Here is an 18,955-nt window from a genome sequence, read left to right as displayed (position 1 = left end):
GGGGAGGGGGGCAGGAGCCATCTGCTCCTAGTACGGCTTTCCCTGTCCCTCCAGCAGCCAGGGGAGTGATGAAGGGCTCAGCCCGTGCTGAGGGAAAAGCAAGCTCCATTAAAGGCAGACAACCTTTCCTGGTGTTTCTGGCATTTTGGGGGTCTGGCATTTTGGTTCAAGTTTTTGTCACTGCTTCTGCCTCTAATAAGCCTCTTACTGCATAGCATATCTTGGCCAGTGAACTGAGCTGGCTCCAACAGCTCCAGCTGACACTAGCATTCTCTAAAGAAGTCTATAGCTTAGATTCTTTTGATTTAATCCTCTGCTTGGATCATTAATTTCTCCAATTCAGGGCAGACAGAGAGCAGGATGAGAACGCTGATCCATTGCTTCTCAGCAGAGGCACTTCTGACCATGCATAACTTTAAGCAAATGGCATTGCTCTAACACATCAAGTTGTGCCTGCACCTGAGTGCTGAATCAGGGCCCTGAAGAAGGCTAAGTCTAATGCACTGTACTTAAGATACTTCCCGAAAGGTGTTAGAAACCTCAAACCAACTAGGATTTTGCTCTTAAGAAAGGTTTTCAAAATACGTCAAGATGGGCATATTTTTATATCATGAAAAAGCCAGAGGTGCTTTAAAATATTCAGCAAACTGCTTCCCTGCCATTTAAGGGTAAAGAAGATCAGCAGTGCCACCTGGAAAACACTGTGCCTAAAATCACAGCTGGGAGAAAACCTCACAAGCATATTTTAGAGAAGTTTTAAACCAGTGTCATCCCATAACTTATAGCATACACAGCATCTGTCCTGGCTGGGAGGGAGCTACAAGCTCCCAGAAACTTGGGCCCGCACAAGCAAAAAGCAGTATTTATGAGGCGAGGAGAAAAAATGAGGAAGGGTGTAGGGGGAAGGATGAAGGTCAGTATTCAAAATGATTTTGTTACTCCTTTCTTTTTCCAAACTCCCTTGGCAAAGAATCCCCTTCCCCTAAATCTTGACAATAGGCATGATAAAAGCCCATGGCTAACGTTTCTGATTTCCTCAAGAAGCTTCTGATGGGAGACTCTCTCTGCTCAGATGGCAGCTCAGTGTCTCTGGAGCACTTTATGTGGCAGGGTTTTGAGCAGTGCAGCCAACTATGAAGCCGATGGGTTTTGGGAGAACAGCTATGCCAGGTCCCTGAAGGCAGAGAGCTGTTGAGGGACTGCAGGGAGGTGACTGGGGCAAGGGTGTCGTTGAAGGTTGGCAGATATGGGCAGCAGCTGTCAGACACAATCACAGCCTGATAAAAACATATTGAAGCCAGGCAAAAAGAGATATAAAGTAGAAAAGCTTTGCAGAGTCGTTATAGGAAAGGCAGGGGGTAGAGGGAGCGCTTGAGGGTATTCTAACCTCTGCCTGGGGATCAAGGTTGTGAATCCAGGTGCCTTAGCATAAACTCAGTTTAAAGGTAGAAGGGATGATGGGTCAAGGAGACAAGATGCAAAAGATTAGACAAAGCGGTAGTCTAACAAGCAGCTGTATAATGCCTGCAGTATTATGTTTGCCATCTGTCAGCAAATTCCTCTCTCCCTCTTTTTACCTCCCGTCTCCTGACATTCAATAATTTTACTCTAATTACATACCACAGATTAAAATAATCATTTTCTTTTTCACGGTGGTTGCAGGCCATTTAGAAATATTTGAGTCTGAATTTCTAATGAGTCTGTAAATATCCTTAACCCATCAGGGAATGATCCTAGGAAGTGCAGAACAAGCACCTGCACTGACTAAATAAAGTGGAAGGTGTTTCATTCTCCTCAGTACAGATTTCCTCAGTTCTGAATACAGCCAGCAGCAATCTTAGGTTAAAAAAAAGTTTTTAAAGGGTGATATGGTGTTAGTACTTAATAGCAAAACACTGCACACAAAAGGATATTGTTCTCCTTTTGTTTTCTTTTTACTCTCTCTTTTATTTATTTTAATTAGCTACCAAATCTAGCTAGCTATTTCTAATAGACTGCATCCTGGTTAAACTCTGTTATACTAGTATTTAGGTCAAACCAGCCTACCCTTCAGAAATAGAAAAGAAGAATTGTACCTATCTAAAATGTCTGTGCCTGTGGAGTGAAAGTCCTTCAAATGTGATTATTCATCTCCCTGCTTAGCACCTGAAGCTATTTTTAAAATTGATCTGTCAAAGGAGGTATTTTACAAAACTATATGGTAGGTAAACATAGCACACTTGGGAATGACATAAGTCCCACAAATCCCTGTCCCACTGCCTCTCCAAGACAGACAGTAATGAAAATGTTGTGTTTAGGAACAAATGCCTGCTCAGCTTAACCATTAACACAGACTGAACTATTCAACTTACTTAATAAGGGCAAACTTATGGGCAGTTCTTGTGGGATGACATTTTCCTTGGGTGACATCATTCTGCAATAATTTCTTGAAAACACGGTGATGAAATACACAATAGGACAACTGTTTTGGCCTTTTCAGACACCTGTGAGTCAGCCTAGACTGCTTTTTCTTCCTCAAAACAAAGACAGTTTCAGAGCTAGTTTTCTGAAAGCTGTAGCAGTGACAGGGGGACTAGTATAAAGAGTAATTAAATAGTTATTAAAGCATATTGTTGACAATTTCTGGTTCACTCAATCTTTTGATCATTCAGGCTTTTTTTTTTTTTTTTGAACTTACTCCCATTTTCACAAGACTTTTGTTTATTATAAATCTCAATTCACTTGCAACATTTATATATGCAAGTTTTAAAAGCCTGATTGAATTTCTTTGCTGTATTAGGAGTATTTTTGTTCTGTCCGTAAGCTGGAAGTACCTCTCTGACTGAGGAAAAAAATACCGGCATGACATAAGGAACTCTTTCAAGCCCTCACCTCAAAATAGAGAGTTCATACAACTACTTCAGTGAATAAAGCAGTCTGCAGTTTTGGTCTTTCCTTGTGCATCTATCCCCACCGGGAAATGGACACACTTGCCTCATTAAACTCCTGTTGAATTATGGTAGGCGCTGTTCCTTCTCTGCTCCTTTTATCCTGTCACTCTGCAGAGAGAGTTGGCATGTGGTGGAGTCTCCAACCCTTTCTGCACTGGAGAATTCAGTCAACTGATTTTTCACTTGATTGACTTGCATCTCCTTCACCATGAAAAATGCATCCCGAGAACAAAAGGCAGTTTTGGACCAAAGCTAACATCATTTCATGTATATGCAATGGCCAGCATGAAATGCAGTGGTAACATGGTTCATTGGAAAGGTCTACTTAAAACAACTATAATGAAGGACAGAAGGGGAATCTCTTCTTAGTGCTCTGAGGAAAAATGATGGGTTTGAACAGAGAAAGAATAACACTTGTCCTTCCAAATGGAGTATCAGTGCCAGAAGAATGTTTGCACTTTTCCTACTTTGTGAATAATAAGAGCAGTTTGTTTTCAGACCCATCATTCCAGCAACTATTCTAAAAAAATAAGTCAAACTATAAATTACCAAAAGAAGGTAATACCAAAGTATACCCTTTTCATCAGAGTAAACGGTATGCATCTGTTAAACTCGGCAAACTAACCTCACCCCAAGATCTGTATAATATCCATGATATTTATTCAATCATTGCTTACCCAGTTCCTTAACTGTATTATTTTCATTTGTGAAAAAAAATCACACGATCAAACTGACAGGATATTTTCTTGTATCAGAACTTAATTTCAGAGAGAAAGCAGACAAAAGTATGGCAAAGCAAGTAACAAAGGTAGTCACGGCCATATTCAGCTGGGGCATCTGAGCCACGAAAAATAATTCTCTGTCCCTTCAGTTCAGAAGGAATGTTTCTCCTGTCACAGGATGCTATGCATAAGTTTTACTTTTTTGAACACACAAGTAAATAGGTTATTTGAGAGTCTGATTATCAATAAGGACTACTACATCCCCATTTTCTTCCTGCAGTACTCTTTTTCGGTGTCCTTTCTTCCCCACACAGTAATCCTTTCCTTGTGCGTCCCAAGTCTCTATCTGACCCCAAAGTATAGTATATATTAAATTTGACATGGGGAGATCCATATTGACTGAGGGGATTTGAACTTAAACTACTCACCTTCCAGTACAGAGCCCTAACCTCAAGGTCACAGGCTGTTCTGGAGTGGTCAATCTTTGCATCCATCTTCTTGCTGGAACCTTTTCACTCTGTATATTCATTTGTGCAAGAATTGGAATCTGTGTTTTCCTTCTTCTCCATGGCTATATTGACTCCTAGGGTATAAACCACTTCTACACATTCTCAATCTTTCATGCAATGTGGATCTTACAGGGTAGTGCTTAGGGTATCTTCTGAAAATTATAAGCATAGATGACCAAAAAGGATTTCAAGCCAGTCTTCTACCACAGACTCAGTTATTTCAAAATGCTGTTCTTATACATTAAAAGACTGACCTGAATATGTGTTCTGAAATGGCAGGCCTGATGATTTTGAAAGAAAGGAACTGTAGAAGATGGGTGCCTCCTTGCAACCAATTTTGACACACTCTTGTCCTCAACACATCTTTGAGGAGGGGTAAAATACCAGAACAGCCCATTTTTGGGGAGTGCAACAATCAGCTCAATTGTGTCTGATATAGGAGTTTTTGAGAGCATCAGTGTTATGAATCCCTAGTAAATGGATGACTAAAGGTTCTGCATTACAATGTCTCCTTGCAAGCACTTCATTGCAGTCCTACACTCCTGTTTTCAGAAAAGAAAAATCACTTGACCTCAGCAGAGTATTCTAATAAATGTCTACAACAAACTTAACACCAAAGAAAAAGTCCAGTTTTATGCATAGCTTAGATCAGAAGTGCTATAACTTATGTCCAAACATAAGGTGAAAATGAAAAGGACTGAGAGGGTGAGCAAGTCAAATTGCACACAACCACATGGCAAGTGTTTAGTTCAGAAGCATCCAGTCACTATCCCCAAATACTGAAACCACAGAATAGCAGCTCACACCACAGGACTACAGTACCAAAGGTCAGGAGCCACAAACACTACAAACTACCACAGGAAGCAAGCACAGGTGATCAAAGGCATTGTCAGTACCCATTCCCTACAGCTAGTGAGAAACTTCTTAGATGAAATGCCTAGATAATCCTGTGATCCAGCCCTAGGCCACAAAAAGGACAAAAATAATTTTAAATGTATCATTGCTGGGGAAAGATGTCTTCCTGAACTCAGATTTCACAATCAGTTTAACCCTGAACCATGGTTCAGAAATACTACTGCAGCACCAGAGAGAGCTTTCAAAGCAAACCACAATATTCATGCACCCCACCCAGCTCTAGCTGTGTTCACGGTTGGTTCAGATGAACCATCACTCTTCAAAAAGCTATAAATCACAACATGTTTTGCTGCTGAAGAAAGATAAATCTGGAAAAGGTACAGTTAACTGTTGAGGTTCAGTTGCCACACCTCAGTATCAGATGTTTTCAAAAGAAATCAACCACAAGTTTCCTTTACAAAGCTAAGGCTACAAATTGCTTACTCTTTAATGTCTTTTTTTTTAACCTTAGAAAAAGAGAAGTTATGTTATTGCAGCTTTATTTTGGTAGCAATCAAGCCTAAAGAACTGTGCAATGTAGAAGCATAATTCTTCTTACCATAATAAGAGTTACCACTTATTATCCTAAATGGTCATATCTGTTTCTGATACTGCTCCGTAGCATTCTTCTGGGGCAGTGTCGCTGGAATAAGTTTGGCTCATTCTGACAGCTTTTCTGACATGTTATCCTACCAATTTATGGTCTGTTCCAAAGCGCATCAAAGTCACAGACTTCAGATCAGGTCTGAATGCACTATCACACAACAGATGATTAAATATTACCTAGCCATAACTAACAAGTAACACAGTTAAGGAATACTGGCGTCTACAAATGCCTAGTGATTTTCCAAACTCATAAATATAAGTTTGTGATACAACTTTTGCATACAGGAAATTAATCCCTTACCCCCCCAGCCTTTAACTACAATGCTAAAGTCAAAATAATGCCTTCTAGCGTGCCTGACCACCTCATTACATGTTTCTGTTAGAGAGCATTAATTTGGTGTTAGTTTTAACAAGTCAGTTAAGGACTCAGGTAGAATGAACCACACAGGTGAGTGTGGCTGTACATTCATTCACCTGCTGCTGCTACAAAATAGCTTTAAGAGGAAGCAAGATAGGGAAGCAGTCAAACAGTTGCTCTCTAATGAGAAATACTAATGCTCTGAGTATTGCACTTTGCATGCTTGAGCACACCGAAACAAGTCACAGCTTCTCATTCTGCCTCATTAGAGGCTTTCATTCCATCTAAGCCCACAAGGGGCCTCTTCCACAGCTTACTGGAGTCACTGGAAGGATTCCCATTGTCATTGGTTGGTGTAAGCAAGGGCAGGTCCCACTCCGTGCTCATGTAACGCAGAGAAGTTGTGGTCATACAGCTGCCTGACACACTGAGAATCACACGACTGCTTCGATACTACCTAGGAACTTCGGCTCTCCTTTGCTAGAAGTGATTTCTAAAATCAGTGCATGTTAGGTTCTTGAATGCCTAAAGCAAGTTGGAACGTGTCACCCAGATCAGCTGTAGGCACCTGTTGAATTACACAGCTGGTTCCCAAAGTACAAATTAAAACCACATAGTTTTAACAAGTTGTATAATTTTACATTCAAACTCCATGACTTTTGGGGAAAGAGGACCATATTGTTTCTCCTCTTGGTATCCAATTTAGTTGCATCTCAGCTTTTACATTCGTGAGCCTAAAGGCATATCCTGGGAATGCCCCAACCCTGACTACAACCCATAAGAGAGAGCTGTGTAGTAGGAGCTGCTTGAGGAAGAGAAAGGTGATGCAGGAAGAGAGAGAGGCAGATACCTCACTAGGAGGTCTGAGGCTAGCTGGACATGTAAATACCCACTCACTGCCCTTGAAGTGGTCTAAAATGTTTCTTCTTGGGCACTGCAGTACTTCCCTTCCGTTACTTTGTGATGTGCGTCTGTCTTTGTAAATCAAGGTAAATGTAGAGAGGTGAATATGCCCCCCTATAAGGAGCCTAACAAGTAGGGTATTTGCTTGGCTTTACACACACATACATAGTCCCATTGAAATAAAGGATTTGATTCCTCTCCATCAAATGCCATTTTACAATAGCTAGGCGATTCTGCTGTTTTTTCACAGTGCAAGCTGGATGAATTATTGCACCCGCATTGCATCACTGTACCACAGAAACCTTTCTGACAGCAGCTTATTGCAGTTTTTGGAACAATGCCAAGTGAAAAGGATGCACTGAAAACCTCTCTTGCCAAAGCTCTCCTATCAATCCCAGGTTCATTAAACACATACAGTGCTCTGTGTCGCAGGAGGAGAGGAGGATCTGAAAACTGCCCCATTATCAAAATTATGCTTGCTTATGTTGAGTGTTTGTTACTATAAACATTCAAAATAAAATGGCAGAACAACTGTAAACAAAACCTATCTTCTTTCTGATATCTTCTGAAAAGGAAACAGAGAGAGGCAGCTGTTTTCTTTCGGGATGGTACACTTTGATACGTTGTGTGCAATTGTATGACATCCATCCTGACAGTTTTCCTTTAAAATCTCTCTTCCTCAGCACTAAAGTAAAATTTGCCTTCCCCTGTTTTTTTCCTCACTGAAAGCAATTCCCCAGGCACCAAGCCTGCACGGTTACGTCTTTCATCATTCTGCCTGAAGAAGACACCAGAGACACACCTGCTGAAGCCCCTTCTCCTCAATCTTAGTACAGTCTTGGTGCAGGAGCCCTCTTCTCCTGAGCTCTTAGCTTCTAGGGTGTTCTTCTTTTTATGCATGTGGCCTCCCTCCCTTGGACTGTGACTTGGGAAAACAATTATCATTTTCCTCTAGTACTTGTGGAAAGTTAATGTGTAGTCAATCGCTCTCCCACACAGCCATAGAATGAAGTACATTGTTTCCTGAAAGAGCGCTTCTATTTCAATCTTCTCTTTATATGTAAGCAGGGTGGAGAAAGGATGTTTTGCAGCCAAATTGCACAGTCCTTACTCCACTACAAATTTCCACTTCACAAGCTTAACTCATTTAGGCTTCCAGTGAAGTGTGTAAGTTTAAGGAGGCTAAGTCTAGGAGCCTTCTCAATACTGGTAATATTTATAGTAAGTAAATACCAAGTTAAAAGAGTCAGGGGAACTGATTGTGCTGCACTACATGAATGTCAGCTATAAACAGAAATTCCGAAGAAACATAGCGACAGCCTAAACAGTCATAAAATAGCAGTTTTGTGCTCAGAGCAGGACTTGGATGTGCTTAGCTACTTGTCTATGCTGGTGAGTACAGCAGCATCAAGATTATGAAGTCCCTGTTCTGCTTGTTTAACCTACCGTGAAGAAGCAAGGTTTCCTATAAAGCTTTCCAAGAAACAAAAATAAACATAAAAACTACAGTGTATTCAAACACTGTATAATAATTGTGAAGCTGTACTCACACAGAGCATGCTACACTAACCATGCTAAGACGGACAAAAACTTCCTGAAGATCATTTCCATTTAGGATAGCACTCATTGCAAGTGCATAAAATACAGTGGGTGACATATTTGGAGCTTGAAGTAACACCTCACTTGCAAATTTAGTGTTCTTATTCCCTTTGTTGCTAGAACATAGTTCTAGGAGATAGAGGTAAAAAGGTCCTGCCAGTCAATCAACAGCTTGTTTCTAAGTTAAAAAAAAAAAAAAAAAAAAAGTCATTCAAACTTTCTTCCATAGCTTTGAAAGAAAAATCTAGCAAAAACTTTGCTCTCATCTCAGGTTAAGAGGCTGAAAATAGGGCTTTAATTATTTCTTACGTAAGACTACATATCAAGCTATATAAAACACAAATACAACTTCTTTCTTTAGAGAAGTCTGCCTTTGTCTAATAGTGAGTCAGCATCATCTGACAGATCAATTTTCTGTAAGTGTAGGATGTGGATTTTGCATATCACGCTCTCCAAGGGCACCTGTTGGAAACTTGGGTCACTACAGCATGGAATTTCACACTGCACGTAAGATCAACTCAGTGGCCTTCCAGTGCAGACCGACATCAAAAGATCTCATCAATAAAAATGAGGCTGACACTAGATACTTTAAGTTTCCTGTCCTCCAGACCTGCCTTTTCAGAAAAGGAGAAAGATAGCAAGAACATTCTGAATACTTTCTTGTTCTTTGTGAAACCATTAATATGCATAGTATCCACAGGATCATTCAAGTTGGAAGAAAGTTCAGGAAGTTTCAAGTCCAACCTCCCACTCAAAGGTGAGACAGCTATGAAGTCAAACCAGGTTGCTCAGGGCTTCATCCAGTCAGGTCTTGAAAAACCGCATGGATTTCCAGCTTCTCTGTTCTAATAATTAACTGTCCTACTCATGAAAAAGTTCTTCCTTATGTCCAGTCTAAACCTCTCTTTTCAATTTAGCCCCCTTGTCTCTCATCCTCACACTAAGCACCACTGTGAAGAGCTTGGCTCCATCTTCTCTATAACCTTGCTGTTAAGTACTGGCAGACTGCTTTTAGGTCCTCCTGAAGCCGCTCTTCTCCAGGTTGAAAAAGCCCAGCTCCCTTAACCTCTCCTCACCGGGCAAGTGAGCCATCTTGGTGGCCTTTGGCTGAGCTTGCTCCAGTTTATCAACATTTTGCATATTGGGGGCCCAAAACTGGACACAGTGTTCCAGCTGTGATCTAACAAGTGCAGAGCAGAAGGCAATAATCACTTTCCTCAACCTACTGGCTGTACTGTTGGCTTTTGGCCTTTTTTGCTGCCTGGTCCCGCTGCTGGGTCATGTTGAACTTGCTATCTGCCAAGACCCCCAAGGTCTATTTCAGCAGAGCTGCTTCCCACCTAGGCAGTCTTCACCCCCCCCTTCCCTCCTCCTTCTCTCATGCCACACATGGCAGAAGAACCCAGGTCGCCACAGATCACCTGTGGTAATAAGTCAGGATTAACATTATAAAGACACAAAGCAAGAATATTACTAATGCACTTTTCCCTGTATCTTTAAAAACAAGCCTGTGAACTTCTCCCTCTTCTAGTTTCTGAAAATGAGAACAGCTGCTGTGAGGTGTTCCTCTCCTCCAAGCATGGTTGTTTATAGTAAAGAATACTAGACTTTGATCAGCTGCTTATATTTACTAAATTGATCCCAACATGTTTGCCAGTGGGCTGTATAGATTCTCAGCATGAAATGCTCCTGCTCATTTGAAGTGGTTGAGATTGTTTTTCAATGGAATTTTCCATCATGCTCTGTACTATCTTTCTTCAAAGCACAATTTGTTCACTGGGCAGTACTCCTTGTCCAACATAAAATGGTTTTGCATATTATATCTTGCTCAGAATTTTTGTTTTCTTCCCCCTTACTCGTCTCAAGAAAAGTTTTCTTTTACAGCTCTCATGTATAACCTGATATTTTTGTTAGCAGCTCTTAAGTAGGGGGTTAGGGGTCTTTTGTTTGATTGTTTTTTTGTTTTATAGGGAGCATTAAAAACAGTTCAGAGTCAGTCATGATATTTCAGGGAAGATGCAATGCCTTCTTCCAAAAGCCTTTGGCTTATTTTATTTGTGCCTGCTCGCCAATCCCCGCCTCCCTCCCCCTTTTTAAACAGAAAGTCAGAGTACTAAAAGATACAGACATAATGCTGCAAGTCCTGCAATATGCGTGAATATAACTGTATCAACCAAAGTAACTCCCTAAGGAGAGCACTGCAATTACTATTACTACCACCTGTTTTTTAAACAGATATGGGCAGCAAGAGCAGGGACTGGACAAATCAGCACATATGTGGTAACGGAGAAAAAGAATCTGCATCGCCAAGTCCTAATCTAACGCTGTAGGCATAATGTAATGCATTAGGCAACTGCAGCTAATTGGCTGTTTTTCCCCTTCTTCATGTTAACATCCAGCAAAAGACGCACAAACTTATACCGAGCTGCAGACTAAAAGAGAAGGCAGGGACTTACATTAGCTAGTCCAGCAACACAACATACATGAACTAGTGGGGTTCACGCAGCTCTGACAGTACTACTTACTAACCAAATCACTTTATTATTTCCCAAGGTGAAAAAGGAAAAGGATTTCAGTTTTCTTTTCTTTATTGTATTAGTCACTTTCACAAACTGCATCTCTATTAAATTGGCAACATTTGCAAAGCTAGACAGAGGCAAAGTACAGAGCAACCACATGTATATACTAGTGATCTTACACCTCTGTCAAGGTTTATTTCTGCATGTGATCAACTGTTTTATGCCAGTACACACTTTAATATAAAGTGGGCTGGTATAAGAAAATCTGTACAGTAAAGCAATACTAGGCAGTAGTAATACATCAGTTTCCAAGTACTGAAAGACAAAAGATATGAAATTAAAATAAGTGTAACATTACTGAAGATGTACACCGTCTTCCACAATGAAAGTTTTCAAGTTAACAAAATATATTTGAGGTTATACAGGTGTTAAGCTATACTTGGGAATCTATCATGATGAGCTAGCCCCTTTTCCAGCAATGTACAAGCTCCAAATTAAAAGGTCCAATAAAAATCCACAAACAAAACCCACACTTTTCAGTCTTCTGTGTCTACTAGTTTTGGGAATAACAATATATAAATGCACTGGCTGCATTTTTTTTTCCTCCTGGAAAGAAAAGACCCCAAGATTTACTTTAAATGAAAATTTTGGTCTTCCAGCCTCAGCAGGAAATGAGGATATCTGCATGGCTTAGTAAATCACTACAGCCCCCTTAAAAAATAATAATAATAATAAAAAGAATAAATCCAATTACAGAACTAACACCATGGTATAGCCTGCTCACTGCCCCAATTGTCTTTCCTTCTGTGAAATTTGGATAGTGTGTGAGTCTCACAATAGCAGACTAAATTTATGACTACATAGATGTAATTTTTATTAAATACTATTAAATATTTAATCAAATAATATTATTTGATTAAATATTTAGATATTATCATTATTAAATGTAGGAATAGCTTTGTATTTTTTAATCCTCAAAATAGACTCTCTAGAAGACATATCCTGTGCCATGTTATACTCTTCCTTTTATTGGCACAGTGTAGTAAGCAGCCAGATCCAAATCCTTAAGGACTGGATTGCTAAAGACATATTTGAATTGCTCTTACCTGCCTATATGCAATAGAAAAACACATGTAACTTTTACACCAATGACAGTATGTCCAATACATAGAAATAGGTAGTTTTGATCAGCAAATGAACAGATGCATTATGTGGAAATAAAGAGCATCCTACAATAATGCAAGACAGCTAACTCAAAAATATAGATAATTAGCAGCAAAAGGTTCAACTCCAAGCTCACATACCAAAACCCCAAATATCTTGTTCATTTTTCATACAGAAGAGGCTGGGACTTCCAAAGTCCTTGTATGAGGGGCACAAATTATTCAGTGTGTGAAATAAAACAAAAACCTCTCTCAATGGAGACTACACCTCTTGTGGCTTATGATCACAGCATTCATGTAAGCAGCTGCTTACACTATAAAGCAATATTATAAGCAACTGTTTACACTAAAAAGCAATATTATATAATAAATTATTTTTAGTTTTCTTATTGCTAGTTGCTCTCTCAGATACTTTTGGGGTCTTCTCAGACTCCTCTAGTGCTTTCTCAATAGTGTGCGCTTTATAGGCGCTCACTAGTTGCCATGAGAATGCAAAACATTAGCAGAAGCAGAGAAATAGCATAAGCAAGTGACAGCAAGTGTATCAGTAGCAGTAATGGAGTCAAAGAACCACTTGTGAATTACAAACAACAAGAAATATCAAGATCGGATATCTGCACATTTAACTTTTTCAGTGAGATGCCACTAGCAAAAACACTTACTCTGCAAGCTCTGGAGTTTATTTAACTCTTTACTTAATCTGTAAGGGGTAAGATGGCCAAGCAGAAATACAAACTGCTTAATTATCGTTTCTGTTAATTACAATAGATGGTCAGCACTGTGCTCACCTCTGATTGTCTAGCATTTTCTCCGTTAACTCAGATAATTTATACAGTGTTTCCATGCTTAAGCCTTACAAAAAAAAAAAAAAAAAAAAAAAAAAAAAAAAAAAAACCAAACAAAAAAAAAGCCCAAAGTTTGAAAGTAAAGGTGGGTGAATTACACAATACTCTTAAAAATACTTTCCTTATGAATTTCCTTTATGGACCAAAATCTGTGTTATGAAGATGACAAATCAGATTAAAGTCTGACATTTATGAAAAAAAAGAAAAGTAATGTATATTTTCCTGATTTAAAATATGTATATTTTCCTGATTTAAAATATTAAGATGTGTAATTCTAGAACAGAAACACCAACTCTACAATATAAGTGATTCTCATACCAAACCTGGAGTTTGAGCTTTGATAAAATATATTGTTACCAGTGATCAAAGCACTTCAGAGTCCCACAAGAGTAAGAAACACTGCTACAGTTTTCAACAGGACTTTCTGCAGTTCAGTTTTGCAGCAGAGCGCTGCCCCCTGGTGCTACGAGTCTGGAACGGGCTGGCTATGGGTGCTGCTTCTTGTCTTCAGCTGGGACTGAGCAATATCTGCGAGAGCACTCTGTATCTTTTCCAGTAGCATATCCCCACGATAAACTACCTCTTCCAGCCGGGCGGCTGCTTCGTGATTTTCTTCTTCTAATCGATACAGACTAGCAGCCTTTAAAATAAAAGGGAAAAAATAAGGACCTTCAACTATAATACAAAATTGACTTTGGTAGCAAAGGAAGTTGAGGCATTCCCTAAAATAAAGGTTCTCTCTTTAAACCCTGAATTAGACACCACTGATTTGACAGCAATTCATTATAGGTTGCAGTCTAAATGAGAGCACACTTCTACACAGAGTAAAAACCAAAATCCACCAAATACTGCTGTTGATTTCTTTCAGATCGCAACTTTTAGTTTGGTACAGCTTTCCTGCTAAGTGAAAATAACCCCCCCACACACTCCCTTACTGAAAGGGAGTAACAGAAGATACAAACATAGCTTACATAAATCTTCCTATACATATTTTACATGAAACTGTCTTATTTAACCAAATAGTTTCCTTTTCACATTTTGTTTCAGAGTCAAATAGTTTTTAAGCTAGTCAATTTTTTTGTGAAATAAAACATTTGAGCTTCAAAATTCAGATAAAACATTTACCAAAATTTAAATATACTCAAACTTGTTTAATAGCAAAAAAAAATAAAATAAAAAAAAATAAAAAGAGAGAGAGAGAAAACAGAACTGTTTCAAGTTGATAAGGCTTTTAAAAGTTACTCAGGTCTACATACAGGCTTTTAAAAAAGTCATCTTAGACTTTAAACTGGTAAATTCTAACATAGTCACCTGTTGCTCTGCAAGGCTTATGTCTTTGCTGAAGATTATTTAATATTTGCACAAAGGAAGACAACAAATGTCTTTCTGACCCTAAGAACAAGGGCCATAGGAAGACAACAAGGGTAGAAGTATGAGAAGTAGAATTAAGCTCGGTAACTTCAGTCTCAGCTGATAAATAATTGACTGCAGGCAAGCCACCGATCTGCACAGAATATATATTGCCAATCTGAACACAAGAGTAAAAGAGGGATTAACATGGCAGCCTCTCTTACAGCTTAAGATAAACCTCAGATTTGAAACATGTATCAAAACAGCATTAGCGTCAAGAATACTGGCCAAAGTACAGCTCTAACTAGCCATATCTACCACTTCTCAGCAAAACTATATAGAGTATTTTAGAGTATTTCAAGCATCTCCAAAACAGTCTTTTTAATGGAAGTCATATCAATCTTTAATATTGTACCAATATAAACAGAAGAAACTAAAAATCCAAACTAGAATATGTAAATGGAGAAAAACAGGCTAAATTATATCTGGATTCAAAACCAAGCAAAAACAGATTTTGATGAAACTAAGCTCAGCATTAAGGACAGAGCAAGAAACTGTAAGAATATCAACTCAGAGGAAAGCATGCCCCAGTCAGATAACCAATCATCTTCCTGGAGCACTCTTGTTTCCTTGCATCAGCTGACCAAACCCAGTTCATCATGAGAGAAGCCTATCTGCTGGACAGACAGCTTCTATCTCAAGTTATTAAATACACAGCTTGGTAATTAAATACACTATTTGGTATTATGCTGGTGATAACATACCCAAATAGTATGTTCAGCAATTATTATGACTTGCAAAACTTCCAAATTTAACCTCCTCTATTTGATCCCAAATGCAATGTAGCTTTTTGTACTTGGCCCAGCAGGCATCTCTAAAGCCTTTTGTGAAGTGCCTTTTAAGAGTCATGGATTATCAACCCAGGTGTAATTTTAAAACAGCTCTGGCATTCTCTCTTTGCATCTTCTGGCATTCTCTCTTCGTATCTTCACTGCACGCAAGAAAGAAAATACTTTTTTAGATTTAGAAGTTAAATGTCTGAAAATCATGGCAACTGAAAGAATAAAAAGGATGCTGTTTAACAGGCAAGATCTGTAGGAAGCATGGCTAAGAAATACATGATGTTCTTTAAATTATGGGTCAAAGGCGTACTTCAGAAGTGAGAAATACAAAAAGATTCACAAGCTGTTTGCAGCAGTTCAGTTCTAAGGCAAAGAATGAAGGTTGCGATATTGTCCAAAGTTTTTGACCGCTGTCTGGCCTGTGACTGCTTTCTGTTCCTAAGCACTTCCTCAAGCAAATCTGAGACTTCCTAGAAACTTGCTCTGGTCTTAAGAAAGAAGGAGCGAGGAACAAAACCAGCAAGTCTGGCTGCCTAGTTGAAGAAAGGACATCCTAACAGTGAGAAGTGAAACAGAACCATTCTCTAACAGGGCTGGAGAATTTAAAGCATACTGCAAACCCTTTAGCAACCAGTAACATTGTATGAGAACATGAGGCTTCAGTAAAACATTGGCTCTACAGATACAAAGTAAAACATGCACAGCATAAGAGAATATGAAGGATATCCAGGAAAAGTTAGCCAACGCATCAGTGCTGTTGCATCTGTTGTATTAGTATTTGAACAGCTGGAAAAACACCTAGCTGTTTGCAGTACTGTGATGTTATCATAAAAGCATAATTTTTGAAACTCTTCAAAAAGTGAGTTTAAAATATTCTCACTATGCATAATTTAATTTAGAACTAGATGCAAAAAGCAGGATTTCCAGTGAGCCTATAAAGAGTTCATTGGCTAGCCTCATGAAAAATTCAGGCTTATATTGAAGCCATTTTTCAAGATTACGTGGCTTAAAGAGAAAAAAGTGTGTTTAAAAGAAAGAAAGAAAGGAAGCTGTCTTCAGTAATGTTTTCATAGTTTAATTAAGAATGCTCTTACCTGCAAAGCAGCAGTTGATTCCTCACTAGGCAAGGAATCTATCAGAACATCAATATCCTTTGCAGTTCGTGCAATCAGCGCTGCAAACAGTTGGGCGTATTCTTCAAAAAAAATAATAACAAATCAGTCTACATTTCAATACATTATTAGAAATAAGCACAATTCTGTATATTGAGTACAGAAAATCCAAAAGACCTGAAGCATTCCAAGTGTTAAAATTTCTTGTTGCACTGCTCCTTGCATAAAATGAGAAAATAACTAGAACTCCATCATGGTTAGCCACTTAAGAAATTACAAGTAAAGGTATTAAGTGTCCTGGTCCCTACATTATGTATTCAGAAATAGCCAACAACTCATTTAACCTTTCAATCCTTGCCTTGAAATCTGCCATTATGTATAAGAACAACACTAGAAGTTATAAGAAAATAGTAATAGAGATTCAAATGTATGAGCCATTTAAATTATGTCAAACATCAGACTATTAGTGAAAGAATTTGAGATTTTTTTTTTTTTGGGGGGGGGGGGAATCAACTACAGGGAGAGTTAAATTATCACTCAGAAAGGGAAAAGACTTAAGTTAGTAACAGATCTTAATTTAGCTACAAAATCATATTAAAAGTGCATACTGTTTTTTCAAAGAGGCACTAAGGCAGAAGATATCTTTAATCACCTTGAGTTTGACTTGGAAGTTCATAACTATAGCTAAAATCGTAAGACAGCCCTCTTTATCTTGTAATTTAAGGTCTTAGGCATTTTATGTTGATCGCTTCCAAAGATCTTTCATGCAGAAGGACAAAATATTTTCTAATGACATTCTTGGAAGTAGACTTGACTTTAATTTAAAACAAACAAACAAACATACCCATTAAAACTTGCTCAGTGTCATCACTTATACACTCTTGGCCTGTAAATAAATGTTCTACACACAAAGTTTTAAGGCTGTTTTATTAAGACTTTAGATATCTGAAGATATGCAACTGATGATGATGCTGATTAGACCAAACTAAACTAACCTGGCTGTAGGATTTTACTGAATTCACTTTATTCAGAGCTTCACGACAAGATAAAACAAAAAGTAATTATGGACTACCATTTTAAGACCTTAACACACCTCTAAGCTCCTCAGTTGTCATGTTGATGCTTGTACGCAAGACAGCAGCTAATAACATGAGGAAGCAAGCAAATCTTTCAGCTAGCTTCTGCAACTAATTCCCATATCAGAGAGCAAACCAACAAAGGATCATGCAACAGCTGTCCCGAAAAGAGCATCACTGTGCTCCAAACCAGTCTACCCTGATATCCCATTAGTCAAATCCAATCTGATACAAAACACATGCAAAGTTTTCTCAGGAAAATACACACACCAACCAAAAAAGAAATTATCAGATAGCAGTATGTTTTGACCGTAACATCCACAGAAGCTTTGAAAGGTAACCAGGATTAGAATAACATGCTTATTTAAATATTAACTTGAAATTCTCAGATTGAGAGGAAAATCTTTCTTTCAGTTTGCTTTCCAGTTGCAATGCCACAGATTAGATCTTTTTCTCTCACCACCACCCAACCCAAATGCCATCAGGGGGATTTAACAAGATACTATTATTTAATCAATTAGATAAATAGAAAATGCGTGAAAGAAAAAAAACACAGGAAAAGTTAAAATTATAAGATCGAGAGTTTTAAACTCATGCATGATTTCACAAAAATTACACTCATTCTCATAAAAATTTTCAAAATAATAGATAAGTTAGTAAAAATGTCTCATAGCAGTTCTCTTAAAATGAGTCCTATTTAAGTTCTTTTATAGCTAAAGGCTTACTTTATCTGCACAAAGAAACCACAAGAAATGCATGTCAACAGTTAAAGGGTATTTCCATTAGCACAAACTTCAAGAGCAGGTGCAGCTGACATCAACTTCAGAACAAACTTGATTCACTCCTCCACTTACTGCTGGAATTATGTTTGCTGAACATAAGGTACACATCTCAAATTACTGTGCATACTATACCAGAACATGTTCGCATTGAGAAGGCAGACCCAGAAACAAAGACTTGCCTTCTGTTGGATTAGCAGGCTGATCTTTGTTTATTGCTGTCTGAATGTTGCTGAAAGAGGCAGGCGGGCCACACTGCTGCAACACGCCGATAGCATTACAGAACTGGTCTGCGAGCTACAGGCAGAGAAGAGGCAGAAAAAAAATATTTTAATCTAAAAACACTTCAGGCTTATTTTTCAACCCCGTGGCCCTCAGGCGGCACGGCTCCCCGCCGGCGTTAGGCGGGAGCGCACCCGCAGCCCGTGACTGCCAGGGGGAGGGGGAGCGGGATCGGGGCCGCCGCCGGCCGCAGAGCCCTGGGCTGCGCCGCCGCTCGCGCCCCCTCACGCACCCAACGGCCAATAACGGCCGATAGCGGCCAACAACGGCCGGGCGCGGCGGCAGAGGCCGCAGGGCAGGGCCTCATCTTCCCTTCCCGCGCTTCACGGCCGCTGGAGAGACCCGGGAGAGGGGAGGGGAGGGGAAGAGCAGAAGAAAACGGCGCTCCCGGCACGGCACTCACCGAGTTCACCGCGTCCTGCAGCTGCGTTAACCGATCCGCCATGGCGGCGCCGCCGCCGCCGCC

The 18,955-nt window shown here is 39.3% G+C and overlaps 1 protein-coding gene across 1 annotated transcript; it reads right to left on the bottom strand.

The window, feature by feature from the left end:
* Positions 1-11,091: 11,091 nt before the first annotated feature.
* Positions 11,092-18,952, bottom strand: MED21 (mediator complex subunit 21). The gene is made up of 4 exons (XM_062592051.1): positions 18,893-18,952; positions 18,390-18,504; positions 16,335-16,435; positions 11,092-13,688 (listed from the first exon to the last, which is right to left on the bottom strand). Exons 1-4 carry the CDS (start codon positions 18,932-18,934, stop codon positions 13,512-13,514), a joined length of 435 nt encoding a protein of 144 aa, XP_062448035.1. The 5' UTR covers positions 18,935-18,952; the 3' UTR covers positions 11,092-13,511.
* Between the last annotated feature and the right edge of the window lie 3 nt (positions 18,953-18,955).

Source organism: Rhea pennata, chromosome 1, assembly GCF_028389875.1.
Source record: "Rhea pennata isolate bPtePen1 chromosome 1, bPtePen1.pri, whole genome shotgun sequence".
Lineage (NCBI taxonomy): Eukaryota > Metazoa > Chordata > Aves > Rheiformes > Rheidae > Rhea > Rhea pennata.
Note: the sequence above shows the minus strand (reverse complement) of the source record. Positions and strands in the feature narration are given on the sequence as shown.